The 21301-nt window shown below is 42.1% G+C and overlaps 1 protein-coding gene across 1 annotated transcript in view; it reads left to right on the top strand.

Annotated features, from left to right (window-relative positions):
• CACNA1C (calcium voltage-gated channel subunit alpha1 C) overlaps nt 1-21301 on the top strand; it is a 650688-nt gene that overhangs the window by 424145 nt on the left and 205242 nt on the right. The window contains 2 exon segments of the mRNA XM_027592946.2: nt 8695-8853; nt 15550-15746. Coding sequence (XP_027448747.2) covers nt 8695-8853; nt 15550-15746 — 356 coding nt within the window.

Below are 21301 nucleotides of genomic sequence, written 5' to 3' on the forward strand. Positions count from 1 at the left end.
GGTTGACCCATTCATTCTTTAGTAGGATGCTCTTTAGCCTCCATGTATTTGAGTTCTTTCCGACTTTCCTCTTGTGATTGAGTTCTAGTTTCAAAGCACTGTGGTCTGAAAATATGCAGGGAATGATCCCAATCTTTTGGTACCGGTTGAGACCTGATTTGTGACCTAGGATGTGATCAATTCTGGAGAATGTTCCATGGGCACTAGAGAAGAATGTGTATTCCGTTGCTTTGGGATGGAATGTTCTGAATATGTCTGTGAAGTCCATTTGGTCCAGTGTGTCATTTAAAGTCTTTATTTCCTTGTTGATCTTTTGCTTAGATGATCTGTCCATTTCAGTCAGGGGGGTGTTAAAGTCCCCCACTATTATTGTATTGTTGTCAATGTGTTTCTTTGCTTTTTTTATTAATTGCCTTATATAATTGGCTGCTCCCATGTTCGGGGCATAGATATTTACAATTGTTAGATCTTCTTGTTGGATAGACCCTTTAAGTAGGATATAGTGTCCTTCCTCATCTCTTATTACAGTCTTTGTTTTAAAATCTAGTTTGTCTGATATAAGGATTGCCACCCCAGCTTTCTTTTGGTGTCCATTAGCAAGGTAAATGGTTTTCCACCCCCTCACTTTCAATCTGGGGGTGTCTTTGGGTCCAAAATAAGTCTCTTGCAGACAGCATTTGGATGGGTCTTGTTTTTTAATCCAATCTGATAGCCTGTGTCTTTTGATTGGGGCATTTAGCCCATTTACATTCAGGGTAACTATTGAAAGGTAGGAATTTAGTGCCATTGTATTGCCTGTAAGGTGACTGTTACTGTATGTTGTCTGTGTTCCTTTCTGATCTTTGCTGCTTTTAGGCTCTCTCTTTGCTTAGAGGACCCCTTTCAATATTTCTTGGAGGGCTGGTTTCGTGTTTGCAAATTCCTTTAGTTTTTGTTTGTTCTGGAAGCTTTTTATCTCTCCTTCTATTTTCAATGACAGCCTAGCTGGATATAGTATTCTTGGCTGCATATTTTTCTCGTTTAGTGCTCTGAAGATATCTTGCCAGTCCTTTCTGGCCTGCCAGGTCTCCGTGGATAGGTCTGTTGCCAATCTAATATTTTTACCATTGTAGGTTACATATCTCTTCTCCCGAGCTGCTTTCAGGATTTTCTCTTTGTCTCTGAGACTCGTAAGTTTTACTATTAGATGTCGGGGTGTTGACCTATTATTATTGATTTTGAGAGGGGTTCTCTGTGCCTCCTGGATTTTGATGCCTGTTTCCTTCCTCACATTAGGGAAGTTCTCTGCTATTATTTGCTCCAATATACCTTCTGCCCCTCTCTCTCTTTCTTCTTCTTCTGGGATCCCAATTATTCAAATGTTGTTTTGTCTTATCGTATCACTTATCTCTCGAATTCTGCCCTCGTGATCCTGTAGTTGTTTCTCCCTCTTTTTCTCAGCCTCTTTATTTTCCATCATTTCGTCTTCTATATCGCTGATTCTCTCTTCTGCCTCATTTATCCTAGCAGTTAGTGCCCCCATTTTTGATTGCACCTCATCAATAGCCTTTTTGATTTCGACTTGGTTAGATTTTAGTTCTTTTATTTCTCCAGAAAGGGTTTCTCTAATAACTTCCACGCTTTTTTCAAGCCCGGCTAGTATCTTTAAAGTCATGATTCTGAACTCTAGGTCCGACATCGTACTAATGTCCGTATTGAGTAGGTCCCTGGCTGATGGTACTACCTCTTGTTCTTTTTGCTGAGGTGATTTTTTTCGTCTTGTCATTTTGTCCAGAGGAGAATAGATGAATGAGAGAACAAAATGCTAACAGGTTTACAACGTCCCCAGCAAATACACTGTATACAAATCAGAAAAGACCTGAAAGCAGGGGAAAAGAAAGGGAAAGAAAGAAAAAAGAAAGAGAAAAAAAAAGAAAGAAAGAAAAAGGATAAAAACAAAAACAGAACAATACAAAAAAAGCAGAATGTGATCAAATATGATCAGGCTAGTGCATAGATCAGTGCCACACACTAGATTTTGGGCGTATTTTGGTCTGTTAGAAAAAAGTGCCTCCTAAAATTTTTAGGAAGAAAGACATATATGTACAAAATAAGGGTTGATACAATGAAGGGATAGAAGATGACTGTAAAGACGAAAATTATAAAAGATTTTATAAAAGGACTTGATAAGATAAGAAGTTGTTTGAAAAAAGAAAGATTTAAAAAAAAAAAAAGGGAGAGAATGTGATCAGGCAGGAGACTAGAACAGAGCCATACACTAGTGATTTAGGGTATATTTTGATCTGTTAGAAGAAACTGTATCTCAAAATTTTAAAGAGAGAACAACTTATATATATATATGCCAAAAATAAGGGTAACTAATAGGAAGGGATAAAATATGACTCTAAAAATGAAAAATAAAAAAAAATTTTTTTTAAAAAGAGATTGATAAGATGTTGGTTGAAAAAGGGAAAAAGCAAAAAAAACAGTTAACAAAAATTAACTTTGATGAACTAATGAATCATGGTAAAAAAAAGCCATGAATTCTATGTGCAGTATTCCCCTAGCGCTGGAGTTCTCCCATTCTCCTTGATCGGTAAACTTGGTCTTGGCTTGCTGGCTGTTCGGGCTGATCTTCTGGGGGAGGGGCCTGTTGCTGTGGTTTCCAAATGTCTTTGCCGGAGGCTGAATTGCCCCGCCCTTGTCGGTCCGGGCTAAGCAAGCTGCTCAGGTTTGATCTCAGGAGCTTTTGTTCCCTGCAAGCTCTCCGTACAGCCTTGGAGGACCAGGACAAAAATGGTGGCCTCCCAATCTCCACCCGGAGGAGCTGAGGACTTGGGGCCCCGCTCCTCAGTGCGCCCACAGAGAAAAGCAGTCACTCCCTTGTCCCCGGTCTCCAGCCGCTCTCCGTGCTCACCCGGCCTGTGACGGAGCGTAGCTATCTGTGGCACCCGACCCCGTGTGGAGTCTCCAAACCCAGCAGATCCCTGCGGTGCGTTCCCGTGCCGCTCCTCCCCGGGAAGGAAGGGGAGTCTCCCTGGATCTGCTGCCTGTTGGGTCCCTGCTGCAGGAGCAGTGGCCCGACTGGGCCGCGGATCACAGTTTAGGGCCACCCCAAGCTGAGAGCCCGCGCCTTGGCTCCGTCTCTGCAGCCGGCTTCCCCGCTCCGATACCTGGGAGCTGTGGCGCACTCAGGCTCCCCTGGTCTTTCTGTGACCCCAAGGGTCCTGAGACCACACTGTCCCGGGAGGATTCCACCCCCTGCTTAGCCACTGCAGCGATGTCCCTCAGCGGAGCCGACTTCTAAAAGTTCCGATTTTGTGCTCCGCGGCTCTCTCACTTGCCAGAAGCGGCCGGCGGAGGCCCCTCCCCCGCCGTCTATCCTCCCGAATATCGCCTCGGATTCACTTCTCCGCACGTCCTACCTTCCAGTAAGTGGTCGCTTCTCTGTTCAGATAGTTGTTGCTACTCTCCTCTTCGATCTCCTGTTGAGTTCGTAGGTGTTCAGAATGGTTTGATCCCTATTCAGCTGAATTCCTGAGACCAGACGAAATCTAGGTCTCCTACTCCTCCGCCATCTTGCTCCGCCCCCCGAGCCCACTACTTTTTTTTAATTTTGTATTTAAATTCTATTTAGTTAGCATAAAGTGTATTATTAATTTCAGGGGTAGAATTTAGTGATTCATCAGCCTTGCACGTAACACCCAGTTATAGTTACCCCATCCCCCACCCCCTTCACCTACGGCAACCCTCAGTTTGTTTCCTAGAGTTAAGAGTCTCTTATGGTTTGTCTCCCTCTCTGATTTCATCTTATTTTTTTTCCTTCCCTTCCCCTATGTTCACCTGTTTTGTTTCTTAAATTCCACATATGAGTGAAATCATATGGTATTTGTCTTTTTCTGGCTGCCTTATTTCACCAAGCATGATACCCTCTAGTTCCTTCCACGTTGTTGCAAATGGCAAGGTTTCATTCTTTTTGATGGCTGAGTAATATTCCATCGTATATATAGATATAGATAGATAGATCGATATAGATATATACTACATCTTCTTTATCCATTCATCTGTCCATGGACATCTGGGCTCTTTCCATAATTTGGCTATTCCACTACCTCTTAAAACATCCCACTCCACCTTCAGATAGGTCTGGTTTTTTGATAGTTTCCATTTCCTGTTGAATCTAAATCTTTCCTGGAAACTTCCTAGTTAGTCCCGGTTCCATCCGTATGGTTACATCAAACTCATCTAACTCCTCTTCCTCAAAATAGCAGTTTAAATAATGTGAAAGTCACTGATATCACCCTCCCTGCCTGTGCTTTTCCCATTCCATGAGTCTTATCTTTTCCTGACAATACAACTTCAGTTTCTTCAATAATCTTTAGAAGAAACTGAAGTTGTATTGTCAGATCATTATGGTTTCTGTTTTCTAAGGCAACCTGTGCTTACACATGTGATTTAGCTCCGTGTGCATTGAGTCACTACTATGTGCTGAGATACAAAGATGAGAAGATGCGATGAGGCTGCAGGGAATGGCATTCTAGACAGGTGGAACAGTGGAGGCATGGAGCTAGAGAACTTCAGACAATTCAGTATATTCCTGGAATGTAAAGTGTAAACTGGAATCAGATGTGATGAAACTACAAAAGGAGGCAGGTGGGTTTTACCTGTAGGTGATGAGGGTCATCGAAGGACTTTTCATCAGAGGGGCAACAGGTTCTGGTTTGTGCTTTAGCATGAGCTTTCTAACCACAGCAAGAAGATCGGGCAAAACTGGACATAAAGAGACCATTAACTGAATGAAGAACACCAAGAGGACAAAGAAGAGGAAAACAAGTCATAAACCAAAATGTCCAAAATATATGTCAGAGGCTAACAGTGGTTATCTCTGGGTGGTGGAATAAGGGATGATTTCCTTCTTTTTGCTTCCCATGTTTTGTAATTTCTCTGTCATAAGTATTTTCTATTTTCTCTATGATATTCTATTTTCCCTATAATACATGATTTTTCCTGTTATTTATATAGTAAAAATAATTCATTCCTGTCTGAAGACACTTCAAAATCAAACTGCGTGACTTGATAACCAGTTAGAGGGAAGAGCTTCAGGAATCAGGTTTCTGGCCTGGGTGCTCAGGTGGGTGGTACAGCCTCCTGCTGAGATAGGGACGGGGGAACAGAGCATTACTTCAGAACTCTGATGGCATCCCTGATGGCTGGAAGGAAGCCCACGGGCTGCTGTGGCTTCTTTTTGACCTCTCTGTAGCCCACTCAGTAGTCTCCACCCAAGTTTGCTGGCCCCTGAAACTCACCTGTCCATTCACATCCTAGCTGAAGGATAAGTAGGAGGGAACCGTGGGAAAGACTTCCAGCCAAGGGAACAGCATGCTTCACAGCCCTGTGGAGGAGGAGGTGCAGGCATACCTCGTTTTATTGCACTTCATATTACTGTGCTTGCAAATGCTGCATCTTTTTTTTTACAAATTGAAGATTTGCGGCAATCCTGTGTCCAGCAAGTCTATCAAGCCATTTTCCCGGCAACATTTGCTCACTTTGTGTCTCTGTGTCACACTTGGGTAATTCTCACAATATTTCAAACTTTTTTTATTACTTTATTTGTTATGGTGATCTGTAATCAGTGATTATGACTCACTGAAAGCTCAGATGATGGTTTATTTATTATGATGGTTTATTAAACAATGCTCAGCATTGTTTAGCAATAAAGTATTTTTAAATTAAGGTGTATATGTTGGTTTTTTAGAGATAATGCTATTGCACACTTAATAGACTCCAGCATCATGTAAACATAACTTTTACATGCCCTGGGAAAGCAAAACATGCATTTGACTTGCTTTAATGCAATATTCCTTTCATTGCCGTGGTCTGGAACCGAACCCTCAAGATCTCCGAGGTCTGCCAGTATGGCATATTTGGGGCTAACAGAAAAGCTGTTTTGACTAGGAATGCAGAGAGTGAGGGGCAGGGGATGGGAGTGGACAGAGAAGTAGATAGGGGTCCAGCCCTTGTGCCACACTTTGAAGGGCACGAGAAGGACTCTGGTCTTTAAGAGCAGAACCTCTGGCCGTGGCACAGAGGAGAGGTTCCCATTTTTGTCTCCCACCACTTTCTCACCACCGCAGGCTATGGCACCGAAGGCCTGATAACAAGGCTCGCTGATGGTCTGGGTGGGCGGGATTGGGAGGCCTCCCTCCCCTTCAGTGAGTAGCACTTAGAGCGCCCCCCACCCACCCACCTACCAGCAGACATCTCTGAAACTTGTTTTGCAGTTCAGTTTTCAACTTCCTCCATGGCTTCGCATACTTTAGCACTAATGTGTGTACAACTTGCTAATTAATGAAATCATTTGGATCTGAAAACATCTTGTCCTAATGGGAGGCTGCAAAGCACTCTCATTAATTCACAGGTAAAATTATTCCAGCTTTTCTCTTCTTTTAATTTTTTTCCCTCTCCCCATCTTAGCTTAATAACTGGGGAGAATTCCTCTAATTAGCCTTGTGAAAATCACTCCACCAAATCACAAAACACCAATGGCTGCCTTGGGGCCTGGGGAGAGGGTGACCCAGACTTTGTTTATCCAGTGCAGAGGGAGGGCTGTGGGTGAATGTGAAGGTGAAACTCCCAATGCACAGGGCAGTGGACGGGTGTCCACAGCTGGGTGGGTACATCAGGTGGAGACACTAAAAGCACCTTGTGTGGTATGATGCACAGGTGGGTGTCCTATCATATGTATGTCAAAGGTGGTCACAAGATTTTCTGCACAACTGGCCTAGATGTAAGGAAGGAGAACCTGCCCTTCCCCCTGCTTCTCTCCTAGGACGTGAAGACTTGGTGTACTCACTGTTGCCAGAAAGCTTTCTTGGAACTGGGTGTAATCTGGGGGTGACTTGCTGGCAACTCTCCACCATTTTGCAAATGAAAACTTGTAACATCCCTTTTAAACAAAGAGAATTCTTGGTGTCATTGATGGTTGAGCTTATAAGTTAAGGGGTCCTATTATACAGCCATCAAAAAAAAAAATGAAATCTTGCCATTTGCAATGACGTGGATGGAACTAGAGGGTATTATGCTAAATGAAATAAGTCAATCAGATAAAGGCAATTATTGTATGATCTCACTGATACGTGGAATTTAAGAAACGAGGCAGAGGATCATAGGGGAAGGGAGGAAAAAAGGAAACAACAAAAGCAGAGAGGGACACAAACCATAAGAGACTCTTAATCTCAGGAAACAAACTGAGGGCTGCTGGAGGGAATGGAGTGGAGGGATGGGGTAACTGCGTGATGGGCATTGGGGAGCATATGTGTTGTAATGAGCACTGGGTATTATATCAGACTTGTGAATCACAGACCTGTACCCCTGAAACAAATAATACATTATATGTTAATTGAATTTAAATTTTTTTTTAAAAGAATAAAAAATTCTGTTTTACTTACAGTTCCTCCAACTATCCTTATCCTAACACACAATCTTTTCTTGAGACATTCTTAGATGATGAACAATTTGACCAAGAAACTATTTTTAAAGTAAAGTGTAAATAAACATACTGTCATTTCCAAATGCTGTCCGAAGACATCAGGGGAGTTTATTCTAGACCTATTAGCCCTGCCTATAACTATAAATTAAACATGTCCTGAAATCTTAAAAAAAAATTTTTTAATTAAATTTTTAAAAACGTAAGAAAAAAAAAGAAAGCAGGAAAAAAAATAAGTTAGGGGGTGCTTTTTCCCATAAGACAGCAGTACAAGCCTACACTTTTGGGAGCACTGACAAGACCCATGTGCTAAATAGGATTTTTCATTTACTTTTTTTTCTTGACAGGATCTGGGTACTTTCAGTTTTTATTGTGGTAATGTATCCATATCAAACTTTGCTATTATAACTATTTTAAGTGTATAGTTCAGTGGCACTAAGTATATTCACATTGTGCGACCATCACCGTTATCCATCTCTGGAAATTTTTCATCTTCCCAAATGGAAAGTACAAACGCATTAAACATGAACTCCCTTCATTGGGGTTTTTGAATGGAAGGCTGTAATGTTCTTCAGATTTGGGCACTGAGGGAAAGGGGCCTGGTCAGAAATCTGTAGGAAAAGAGGTCCACTCACGTAATCTCTGGAGAGATGGTCCCACAGAGGTCTCACCACCTACATGTATCCTGGGGGTTTGAATCAGTTTCAACAAAGGAAGTCCCACACTCCCAGATGCCTAGCAACCAGATTTGTGTTTTCTAGCAGATGGGTCAGCCATCGGCTCTAGGAATCCCACCTTGAGTGATAAGCAAGTCCTTGCAGGGCTATCTCTAGTCAGAGTTAACTCTCACTATAGTGAGATGCTAGTCTAGGACAAAAAGATGCTAGGTTGTCTCCAAGATAGGATATTAGAAAATTGGATAGTCTGGATAAAACAATACGTTCTTCCCCTTAGAAGCACAGCATCTGCCAGTCCTTTCATTTGGATGTGCCTCCAAGAAAGATTTGGAGTCAGGCCAACCTAGATATCAATCCCTGCTTTGTCACTCGCTCACTGTGTGACTTTAAGCCTCACTTTCCTCATCTAAAAAATGGGGCTTGTGATACATCACTGGTAGAGTTGCTAAGAAGATTGCATGAGATTATGTCAGTATGGCATCCAGGATAGCACTTGGTTCAATAAATGGAAGCTGATGTGCTCACTATTACTATCTGATTTTGTCATTGTAGGTCTCCAGGTGGTTCTGAATTCCATTATCAAGGCCATGGTGCCCCTGCTGCATATTGCCCTGCTAGTGCTGTTTGTCATCATCATCTATGCTATCATCGGCCTGGAGCTCTTCATGGGGAAGATGCATAAGACCTGCTACAACCAGGAGGGCATAGCAGGTAAGGGAAGATGTGAGTGGCCAGCTCTGAAGAAGCTTCCCTGTCTCATTGCTACTTTCCTTATAATGGTCTGAACTGCCACCACATGACCAGTGGCACTAGGGAAGGCCTCCTCCATTCAAGTACTCATCTTTTCATTCCATGGATAAGTGAGAGGCAGGGATTGGTATTCTTTTCCGCTCAGTTCATTTTTTTCTAGTACAATAAATCTCTATTAAAACAGCTAAATGCAAATTCCCATCCAGCACTACTAAACAGTTTAAATGAGCTGTGTGAATCAAGAAACATCACCTAGACAACCTGGAGTATTTTAATTTAAGAATCAGAACTGACATAGTGAGGGTGTGTATCTCTGTTCCATGGTCCTTCAGTGTCGATTGTCGCTTCCCTTTCAGGAAGGCAGCTTTGCCTGTAGCCAGTAGATACCTCCGTCACAACGTTGGGTTCTTTCTACCCTTCAGGGCTGATCTTGGCTCCTCTGTGCTCAGGGTTTTCTACTTCTCCCTTCATAGGCAGAACCTCCTGGCCCCCTGTCATGGGGCGGGGGGACCTGTTGAGACTTCTCTCCCTATGGTCCTTCCATAAGTCAATATATTTAGCAAGCAATGCTGACCCAGTAAGCACTTCTCTGAATAGGACCAAAGTTTTGGCTCGTGGGATACACTACAAACTGTTGTCTTAGGTTGTTAAAATCTCAGCGGCACCTTTAAAAAAAAATCATTTAAACAGGAATTGACAAAACTTTTAAACAGACGCATAAAGTAGTTTAACATAAAAACTTGTTGAAAAAAATACTTCCCCCCAAAGGGGTTAGAAGTGTTAAATTTATGTGATTGTTTTTTCCAACAAGATCTTTCATTTTGGTTTTTGGCTTCTTGGTGGAGAAAGGTCTGAAGTTTTAAAAGATACCTCATTTCTCTCCATCTGTACTGCTTCTCCTTCCCATTCAGCCCAGGCATTAAATTAAATTTGACCCCTCTTGCTTTAGGATGGTGAGGAGGGACAGATCTACACAACAAGGAGTGACATTGGTTATTCATATTCAGAAACCAAAATAGAGTACCTGATCTGGATGATCTGGTTTAACTGGGTGGATTGACTGGGTATTTGTAGTTTCTAGATCACCACTACATGACCATAGCCCTAAAACAAACAAACAAAAAACTATAAACCCATAATCACAGACTCACACAATTGTTTTTACTTTTTTGATAGAGTCTGTTTAAGAGACCATTTTTTCACTCTGGAGAGAACTTCCTAATTATTTGGGTCATAATTACATAAAATAAACTGTCATATTAAGAAAAAAGCTCTTTAATATTAGAACAGATCTTGCCTTTAGCTAAAATTCTGAGATTTCCAGCTTTGCTTAGAGGAATACCAAATAATGCAATGAATAGTATTTTACCCTTGAATTCAAATCCTTCTTTTTATTCAGTTTAGTCTGTAGCCAGCCCTGAACCAATAAATTTATGTTAATTGGGTAGCTTTGTCAGAGCTCATTCTAAGTCCCACTTAAGAGATGGACTGTTTATCTGTCAAGTTTATGCAGTTGTATTGAAATGATCAGTGACTCTTTAGACCCAAACTCCTCAGATAGTAGAAGGGAGGTTGAGTGTCAAACACCCCAAGAGTGGGTATGTGTGATGGTGTGGCTCTCACCAATAGCATACCAAGGGGCAGGGGGAGAATGAAATGGTGAAATTCTGCTGTAGAGCTAATGATAGCAAACATACCCTGCAACCAAAGGTCTGTGCACCACTTACCTAAGGAGCACTGCTCCCAGAGCTGCACGTGGTTTCTATCATCCTGCTGGGAAAACAGTAAAAGTATGTTTTTCACTGGTAGCAAGATCCTCTAAGGGCCTGCGCTAACAAGCAACCCTGAACGTTGGAAGTCACTGGGCTTTGTTGTCAGACCTGCAGTGGCCTCAACTGCCAAGAAAATGGTGGGCATGATAAACAAAGGAGACACAAGATGGGATGCTCTTCTCTGGACCATAGCTGCACATTCTGGTGAAAGAGCCACCAACAGCCTGCCAACACTTAGAGTGGCCTCCCCACTGTTAGGATAAAGACCAGAACTGGACTCACCAATTGAAGTGGCCTCTTTAGAACCATTTTGAGCCATATTGTTTTCCATCCTTGATTAAAAAAAAAAACAAAACAGGACTAGGAAAAATACTTGAGACGTTGCCTGCTTCCTACCAGAAGATGCATCAGATTATTTAGCGGTGGGTTTTACCTTCACCCCACAAGTCAGAAGGGAAGTTAGCTGCCATGGTGAAAATGACCATCAGCCTGGGGATCCAGGGTGTCAGAGGACAGACACTGAGAGAAGTGTTCCAGAGAGAGGAGCCATGCCAGCCCCATCAGGAAGGTGAGCTCACTCCGTGTGGAGCCAGGCTCCCTGCTCCAAAGAGGGGCTGAGGACACCTGGCTGTAGAAGCCTTTTCACTCAACACTCTGCAATCAGGAGCTCATGTAGCTCCTCCTTCCTAAATCTGCCATCTGATGACAAATCCAGGGACCCACTCCATCACTCCCAACAGAACATGTACCACAGTCATCAGGGCCTCTTCCACCTACATAGTGACTAAAACTAATGAGAAGGAAAAAAATGTATGGGAATCTGGACATACTCCATGCAGCCATAGAGAAGAAGACCAAAAACCTGCAATCTTTGAAACCAACCCCCATGTGTTTTGGAGAGTTTTATACCACCTTTGGAATGGGTGGTATTTTTTTAAGTTTAGACTTTGGATTGAATTACCATATTTTTCTGCAAATTTAAATTATACAAAAGTGCTTGTGAGCCCTTGTCATAATTTTTTAATGGAATTTAGATCAAATTCTTCTTTTTGCACTCTAAGATTATTTCTCAGGCTGGGAATTTTATGTGCTTGTAGATTGTAGGACACATTGGATTTTGAGCCATGTTTTGGATAAAGAAAGCTCTGGAGCTTGGCTGGCTGGACCATTATTCAGCCTCTAGGCTGCCCTTCCAGCTCCCTGTAGAGGTGGTCTCTGAAGAGGCAATTTTTCTCCAATCCCAGAGGCATCTGCAAGGCGCCTTCCTAGTTCCTCAACAGATACATCACCATATGCCGGCACGTTTTGTTTCTGGCTGTCCCATCTGTTTGATGGCCCTCTGAGCCAGGCCACTCTGAATCGCTCTCCCAAGCACACTAATTACCCCTGAGACTGACAAAGAATTGGTTGGCTCAAACCTAGAAATGAAATCATTCTCATTGTATTCACTTCTTAAAGTTGGGTCCTAAAAAAGTAATTGTTTTTGTCTTTGGTGATTTCTCCTTGGAACCCCTAACTGGCACTCTCCCAGGATTTCATGTTCTTGTTGGTATTAACTGCGTTTCTAACATCTCTCCTAATCTTCGCCTCCATTCTTTTACCACAAACTTAATTTGGACTTTCCAGAATGATTCTACTTCACTTCTGTTTTAAGGCATAGGGCCCACATCTTTGTTTCTTTCTCCTACTTTTGTTCCTGCTTTCCTCCCTGGGACTTCATGACTCTGCAGAAGAAAACCAACACAATCTTCGTGTTCAAACTAATTTCCCCCCACCCTCAAGTGCATGTCGCAAGGACCTGCTGATATGTGTGTGTTCACATTTTTCAAGTGTTCCCTTTAGTGCTTTTTATAGATACCTATTTTTACCAGATCATCATTGCTTCTTAATTGTTCTCAAATCTTTTTTTATTGTTGTTCAAGATAGTTTAAAATAGCAGTGGCGCTTGAGCCTTTAGATAATCTCTCTGAACCCCAGCCCTTTTTTTTTATTATTAATGAGATCACTTCCCCTTGATGCCATTTTCTTTTCAACACATATTTTTTTGTAAAACCCCAAAAGATGTTTTTCTTCCTTGAGGACACTCAGAATCCACTTTGGCGACCTTCACTTTTTCCTTATTTTTGCCTGTTTCAGGAATAGAGAACACAGGGAAGACTGTCAGATGAGCAGTCACAATGCAAAGAGTAACAGCATCTTTATTCACTAGAAGGCAAAACAGGAGAAAAAGAAATGCAAGTTGTCCCTCTGTTTTTTCACCTCTTTTTCTCCCATCTCCTATATCATTCCAGCACTTTTATCACAGTGATTGAACACATCACAGTAGAAAGCCATCATCAGAACGGGTGAGAAACCCAACAGAATGTATGATCTGTTTAGTTGTTGGTTTCCCGGTCTCTCAATTTTTTAGGTGTTTGTTACCCACTTTTTTATGAATTCTTTAGGGTTGGGATTGACTTCTTAGTTCCCCTCTTTTAATAGCCTCCCATTGTTTAAACTCACATCCAAATTTCCAAAGACTTCAAAAATTCAAAAGTCACAAAAAATTGGCTAGAGTTCAGTTCCAGAAGCAGAGCCCTACTGGGAGCCAGACCCTGGAGTCAGGAAATGGTGTGGACACTGTCATTCCCTCAAACAGTTCAGGGACCAGTGATGCAGACCTTTACACCTTGGTCATCACACAAAGACTCACACACAACCTGAAGCACCAAGCCAAGAATAAGCCAGGAAGCAGCACTGTTCACAATAGCTCAAACCTGGAAACAATCCAAATGTCCATCAGCTGGTGAATAGATAGACATATAGTGAAATGCAGTGCTTGGCAACAAAAACGAATATACTATACTGATATGTGCAACAACACAGATGAACCTCAAAAACATTATGCTAAGTGAAAGAAGAGGGACACAAAAAGCCACATATTGTATCATTCTATTTATATGAAATTTCTGGAAAGGCAAAGCTATAGAGATAGAGTATAGATCAAGTGGCTAGGGGCTGGGGAGAGGAGCTCGGATTGACTGCAAATAGGCACACAGGAATTTGGGAGGATGATGGACATGTTTTAAAATGGATTGTGGTGATAGCTGTACAACTATATAAATTTACTAAAAATAATTGAGCTGTACATTTACATTGATGAATTGTAAGACATGTAAATTATATTTCAATAAAGCTGTTAAGAGAGAAAAAAGAAAAAAAGCCAAGAAGACACACTCCAGCATATATTTCCAACCATACTGCTCAGTTCCATTCTCGTAAGAACTGTCTCCTAGTTAGGATTAATATTCCTCTTCCTATCTTCCTCTTTGGAGTAAACAGTTTCAAATTTGAAGCCACTGAGAAGGAGCCAACCAACCAGTAGTCTTAAATACAGAGGTACTAGACACTTGTAATTGTTGTGATGCATATGAAGCAAGAAAAGCCCCTGGGTGACCTGTTATCTCTAAATGAAGAACTATAAGTAAATTCTCTATCTGGGGGCATATTTTCACTATTGTTAAAGGCAATCATTTGTTTGTTATGACTGAAGTCTATCTGTTTATTACTGTTACCTTCTACAAGCATAAGACAATGTCCTTAATTTTATAAACTTCTGTGAATTTGAAACTGTTACCTTCCACAGCTGGTTCAAGGTTACTCGTATTTTAACATAATGGGAATTCTTAGATCAGTCTAGTCTTTTTTTTTTTTATAAGGATTTGATTTATTTATTAGAGAGAGAGAGAGCAAGAGCATACACAAGCTGGGGGGAGGGGCAGAGGGAGATGGAGAAGCAGACTCCCTGCTGAACAGGGAGCCCCATGCGATGTGGGGCTCAATCCCAGGACCCTGAGATCATGACCTGAGCTGAAGGCAGACACTTAACTGACTGAGCCACTCAGGCATCCCTAGATCAGTCTAGTCCTATTTCCATTTACCAATGATGTCCACACCAAACATATAAGCTACATCTTAATTATTAATTTTCTAGTAGCTCTTCCCAGTGTGTGGAATTAGCCCAAGCACTGTCTGTAGCCACAGTAGGTATGTTATATGGTTTCCTGAAAAAGCCCTGTCCATACATAGGGAGTATTCTCCCTGTCACCCACTGCGCTCTGTCTTGATTAGAGGTCAGAAAAGGATTCTTCTCTTCTGAAAGGTATTAATGCTGGAGACCAAAGAGCAGTGCCACAAGCTTCCACGTGACAGTCAGCAGTGTTTATGCTCAAGGGTTGTAATCAAGACCACTGTGGTTGATACATTCCCCCTATGGTCAGAATTTATTTTTTGTCCTTTATCAACATAAGGCTTCCACTATAAAATGACTTGTATCTCTGGTAATGTATCCTGTAACACGTAATGGAGAAAGTGTTACTGAATGGGATTTGTTGGCTAATTATGTGGAAGTCTCTTTCAATCAATATAGCCCTCACCCTAAACTCTGGTATTCCAATGGAAGCATCCATAGATACTTTATCACCAAAAAAAGAAAAGGTAGACTTCCTATCACTTTCCAGGATATTTTCCACTTGGAGTGGTTGCATCATCATTAGCTTTTAATTGGCCATTTGACCATGATGCCAACATGTTTCAGCAGAATGTGCAATAGCCTTACTGTCTTTGAAATCAATTACTGAGGTTAAAATACAGTTTTACAATTAGCTGGAAGTACTGACTTCTAAATCAATGGCAGCCTAAAATGAATACCTAGTTCCTTATGTTGTTTAATGCATCTCTGGGGGGAACTAATGAGAACTTGTTCTGCATTATTGTTGCTGTGGTTGTTTTGCCTAGTCCATCAACCTTATCCTATCAGTTTTCTCTCTGACTTCTCTCTCCTTCTTTCTCTGCCCATCTCTCTCCATCTCCTCCACTGCCTTCTCTTTTCCCCTGGTCATTCAAGATGTACCAGCAGAAGATGATCCTTCCCCTTGTGCTCTGGAGACAGGCCATGGGCGGCAGTGTCAGAACGGCACTGTGTGCAAGCCCGGGTGGGACGGGCCCAAGCACGGCATCACCAACTTCGACAATTTTGCCTTCGCCATGTTGACGGTGTTCCAGTGCATCACCATGGAGGGCTGGACAGACGTGCTGTACTGGGTACGTAGCTTGAGATGGGCAGAGGCAGAGAGTCCAGAAGGCTGTGAAACTTCCTAAATAGCTCCCTTTTCCACCCTCCCCACGACTTTGTGGTCACATACACACCTTGATGGAATAGTTGATGAATGTCTTTGATTTCTTCCAGGTCTTTCCTGAGAAACAAAGCATGAAATTTGCACCCTAATGAGTCTCTCTGTCCACCCACCAGCCTAAGAGAAATGTCATCTTTAAGTTTGTCCTACTGTAGTGAGAAATACGGGCACACAGCTGATGCTCTGTGAATGAGCTGGCCAAACCCGACACAAGGATTCTATCCAACTCCCTTCCTGTAGAAACTGTAGTTTCTTCTGTTCTCATCCTTGTCTTGCATCTGTCCCTGAAAGAGAGCTAGAGAGCACAATTATTAATTTTTAGGGCTAAGGAGAAACGTCAGCCTGGTCTTCTAACAAGAAGCCATTTTTATTGAATTGTTAGCATTATGGCATGCTATTATATTTCTATTTCTCATGTTAACCCTACCTTATCATTTTAGAATAGTCCATCAGACAAATACATTGCCATCATTTTCACTGCTAACAAAACACTCTGCTGGTTATGTGACGCATATTTAGGAATACCGCTTCCTAAGTGTCAGCCAGTCAATGGTAAATCTTCTTTTCCCTTCAAGATGCCCCTTTTATTATCCAGAAGCTGTCAAAGTGCCAGATTTCTGCCTACGGGATACGCAGATATACACACCATATTTGAGCTGTCTCCACTCTGGCAGAGTCGAGTCCATTATTTGTAAAAGCTCCAGAAAATATAATTCTTTGTAGGATCTCCTACTTGAGCATGAGGAATGACTTGCCAGAATCCAGTGTTGTTCTCCAGCATTTGGGTGAAAAATGCTTGTTGCCAGTCTTGAAAATACCATCTCACCCAGAGTTTTGCAAATAGTCAAATTTATTTGGCCATGCTGAAAACAGTCTAAGAGTCTGCTTGGGGAATAGTGTCTACACACTAAGGCAGGGAAGAGGGAGAGGGAAACGAGTGGCTTCCCATTGAACAGAGCTGCCAGATAGAAAGGAACTGATGCCAAGAGAGGTATTGACTTCTTCCTAAAATCAGAAGAGTTTTGTTACAACACAGAGATGTGACACAGGGTATTGTATCTTTTAATTTTTTTTTTTTTTTCGCAAGAACCATGTCCTCTTGATTCAAAAATCCTCTTTTTCCAGTTTTTATGTTTGGGTCAACATGCTGAAACCCAGTGTTGCTATGAAGTGCATACCTCTCTGCAAATGACTACTTGAAACTTGCCTGAGAACCTTGTACCCAGCAAACATTTACTGAGCATTGCTTGCATGCCAGGGAAGCTCCTAGGTACAGGATTCAGACATAAATAACATCCAGTTCAGACTGAAAAGCTCAGTCTAGAGAAACAGTAAATCTAAACTGAATAATGGTGGTACAATTGGAACCGGGTCATGGTAGAGTTGCTATGTTGTGATACTTTGAAAAGAAGACAAAGGTCAAGTCACCTCTCCCTCAAATTAAAATGAAACACTGGAAAACATTTTTTAGGCCCATGCTTGACAAAACTGGTTTTGAATAATTTCTAAGTGGAAAAGAGGGAATTGAATGTACTATGCTTAGGCAAATTTATTTCACTTAGCAAAGCTGATCAAATTCCCAAGTGGTCCTTCTACCTTGGGTAGATCCCTCTGGCTATCCATGTGCAGAAACGCCCTTCTGCACATGGGCAGTTTCTGCTATGGGTCATAAAACATGATCATATGAAACTGTGCTTCAGAGCCTCATCACATGAGCTTCAAACCCATGCTTTAAGTTGCTATGGGAATGCCTTCCATGGCAGCAAATTGAGGGCAGGGTGGCAGTGGGTGGGTGGGTGTAGGGCTGGGGGAATAGGTATAATTTACTCTGCTGATGGCCCTGATGTATTTTTGTGAACTTTCTTCCTCACTCCCTCCCTCTCCCCCACCATAAGTCATTGATACCCCGCCAGCCAGATGTGACCCAAAGAAATACTGTCATAATGACAGCCAGAGTGGGGAATGAGAAGAAGCACACAACTGCAACTACCAATTTGCAGCAGCTGTGTTGTGCTTTCTCCCCGGGGGGGGGGGGGGGGGGGTGATAGAGCTCAGGCTGGGAATGGAAAAAGTGTCAGAGGTGAAGCAACAATCCCAGGCTCATGGGACATGTCTCTCTGATTTTCCCAGCACCTTCCCCAAATGGCCATATTGTGTGTGTGTACGTGCGTGTGTGTGCATGTGTGTGTGTGTATGTGCACATACACACACACACGCACACACACCCCTAAAGCTGAAACACCCTCATATTTGGGTATTCGTGGTGGAAGCACTTCCCAGCCCAATGCTCCTGCTTTCAGACAATTTCTCTAATTGCTTTGACCTTTCTATGGCCATTTCTTCCTTTCCTCCTTCTTCTCTTTCCCTCTTATTTCCTCCCCTCTTCAGCATTCCTCCTTCTTGCCTCTGAGTCCATATCTCTAAACCCATAGACTCTCAAATCTCAATGTACTTTAGTATAAAACATGGAGCTTTCTAAATATAAAGATGCCCAGACTTCCCTCCAAGCCACTGAATGAGAAGTTCCAAAGTTAGGCCCCAGTATCTGCATTTTGAAAGGCTTCCCAGGTGATTCTGACGCCCAAGCTGGAGTCTGAAAACCCCTAGAAGTCTGACCTATTCAATCTGCATGGTGCTGCTTTGATGCCACTGGATTTGAACCAGTCTAGGAAGCTATAGTTTTCATGGAAATTGGAGAAGTAGGGTCTTCCACTCGGAACAATGCATTTCCCTTCAAATCCAAGGGGCAAGTCTAGAGAGTGTTGGAGGGAGCAACCAAGATTTTCAAGTATAGCAATGAATAGAAACCTCACAACCCGGTTCATTCTGAACTATCAAACAACTGGTTAGATGTTCCTAGGGAAAGAATCAGCCATTAAAGCACTAAAGAAGCAATTGATTCAATCACTGTATATAGCTTGGGATGGAAGGGATCAGGGAGGTCAACAGTAGCAAAGAGCAGACACCTGCCTCCAACTGTGGATAATATCAAATCCATTTAGTTTTTTCTGTGACATCCATTATTTCATCCCATTGTTATGGTTTGAAGAGTTCGTGGACTAAAAAGTAAGATCAAACTTAGCGAAGTAATACTGCATAATTCCTCAAGCTGTTAAAGCTACTAGCCATACATTGGGTCAAGGCTCCAACTAGATTAACTATTTGTGGAAACATTTCTTTTACCGAATCTGTAGGCGACAGGGTAAGGGGTGAGGGACACTGGGGATTTGGAAACTAAGCCAAAACTCAGTTTGAGATGTGGTTTCTTTGGGCAATGGTTTCTTAAGCCAAAGCCTCTTCACTTACTCTCAGAATGTCCATGCCTCTCCTAAAATAGTGGGGAAAGGTGAGCAAACAAAAGTATCAGCCTTCTTTAGAAACAGTAAAGCACCAAGACAGGGAAGAATCCAATATTGTATGGCATTACCATTGGTTTCTATTTCTACGTTCAGATTTTATGGGTTTTTTTTTTAACCAAACACCCCTAACTTTCTGCATATAATTCAAGACTACTTGTCTTCTATGGTTTGAGCACATGCCTTCCTGAAGGTAGAAGAGGCAGCTAAATCAAGATGATTTGCAGGATTCTTAAACATGATCTGAGGACTAGGGTCAGTTTGAAACCCTTCCACACTGCGTCCAGATCACAGTTAAATAGCATAAACATCAATCAAGTGTCTGTTCAGTGCTGAGTTTGTACTTGAGATAACCCCACGCTCTTGTGAAACAGAATAACATGACCGCTTACCCAGGGTTTGGAACACCTGGAGAAGGTATATGTGAGACTTGTGGGAAAGGGAGGCAGCAGCCAGAAGTAGGCATCACCCAAGAATACATGTTTCTGGCTCTTCAGGAATCTAGATGCCTGAATAATTAATCCTTCATCAGGAGGATTCTGTTGACCTCTGCTCACCCAATGCCCTCCTGGTCCAGGGCCCCCAAGAATATTACATACTGTGCAGCATAGTGAAAGCACTCAGGTCTAGGTTTTCCTGGACTCACACCCCACCCTACCTACCACCAACATAGTGGGATCACTTCTTTCCAACACCACCCATTGCCCCCTGCCACAACTGGTTTCTCCAGGATCAGTTGCTTCACTGATATTTAAAAAATAGAAATTGAGCCTAAAATAGGATTAGAAAGAATACTTAATGAGAAATCATATAAAGAAAAGATTTTTGGAATTACAAATAGTGTCTTTTGTAGCATCTGGGTTAGTTTGGGCTCAGCAGGAGACCCTGGGAACAAAAATTCTAATGTTTTAACCTTTCATAAGTCAATTGTCAGCTCCACACTTGGTCTTGTCATCCCACTTACATGTCTGGACATGCTGGGAAGATAATTCCTTCTAAACTCTCATACACACACACACACACACAGAGAGAGAGAGAGAGAGAGAGAGAGAGAGGGAGAGAGAAAGAGAGATGGCCACTCATATCTGCTCTTGGTGCTGCTGAAACATCCCTCATTTATGACAAAAGTCTTTTATATCCAGGCAGGTTGATTCAGGCTTTACCCTATTTTTTCTCACTCCATCTTTTCTTCAAAAAGCCACCTCTTTTCACTATAGAATATAGAAAATGAGTCTCTGAAGGCATCAAAAAAGCAGAAATGGAGCTGAGTTCTATTTATGACCTAATAGTCATTCTAAGTGAAGAGCTGGGAAAAAATCTTCAAGTAACCTAGAAACAGCATCCTCAGCTCTTTAACAGGTATCAGAGCCGAGAAAGTGGTAGGTCCTATTAGGACCCTGCAATTCTTACCTTTTAATCTGTTTCTGTTAGAGCGTGCCCCACTTAGTGCCCATGCTGTTTTAAACAAAGAATGTCATCTAGGGCGCCTGGGTGGCTCAGATGGTAAAGCGTCTGCCTTCGGCTCAGGTCATGATCCCAGGGTCCTGGGATCGAGTCCCGCATCGGGCTCCTTGCTCCGCAGGGAGTCTGCTTCTCCCTCTCCCTCTGCCTCTCCCCCTGCTTGTTCTCTCTCTGTCTCTCTCACAAATGAATAAATAAAATCTTTAAAAAACAAAAAGTAAAGAATGTCATCTAGACCATAAACTAGTCATTTATAAGCATATCAAGAAAGAAAATTAGCATCTCTCAATGCTTTTATTTACTTTATTTTTAGGTTTTCTTTTATTCATTTCACTGGTATTAAATGAGTCATCATTCAATAACCCTATTTAACAAACATTTACTGAGCATTAACTATGTTCCTAGGACTGAGTAGGGACTGGGGTGGAGGGATGGGGAGAAATCCTGCCCTCAAGGAACTTAGGATCTAATTGAAGAGATAGAGGACACATAAGAAAACATGACTTAGCCCATGGCAGTACACTCAGGGAGAGCTCTGCATTGGCACAGAATACTTCGGGGAAAGAGGGGAATTTCCCTGGCTTTGAGGCTCCTCCCTGTGGGGAAAGAAAGCTTTATAACATTTGGGGAGATTGGAGAGAACTGT

Source organism: Zalophus californianus, chromosome 9 (assembly GCF_009762305.2).
Source record: "Zalophus californianus isolate mZalCal1 chromosome 9, mZalCal1.pri.v2, whole genome shotgun sequence".
NCBI lineage: Eukaryota > Metazoa > Chordata > Mammalia > Carnivora > Otariidae > Zalophus > Zalophus californianus.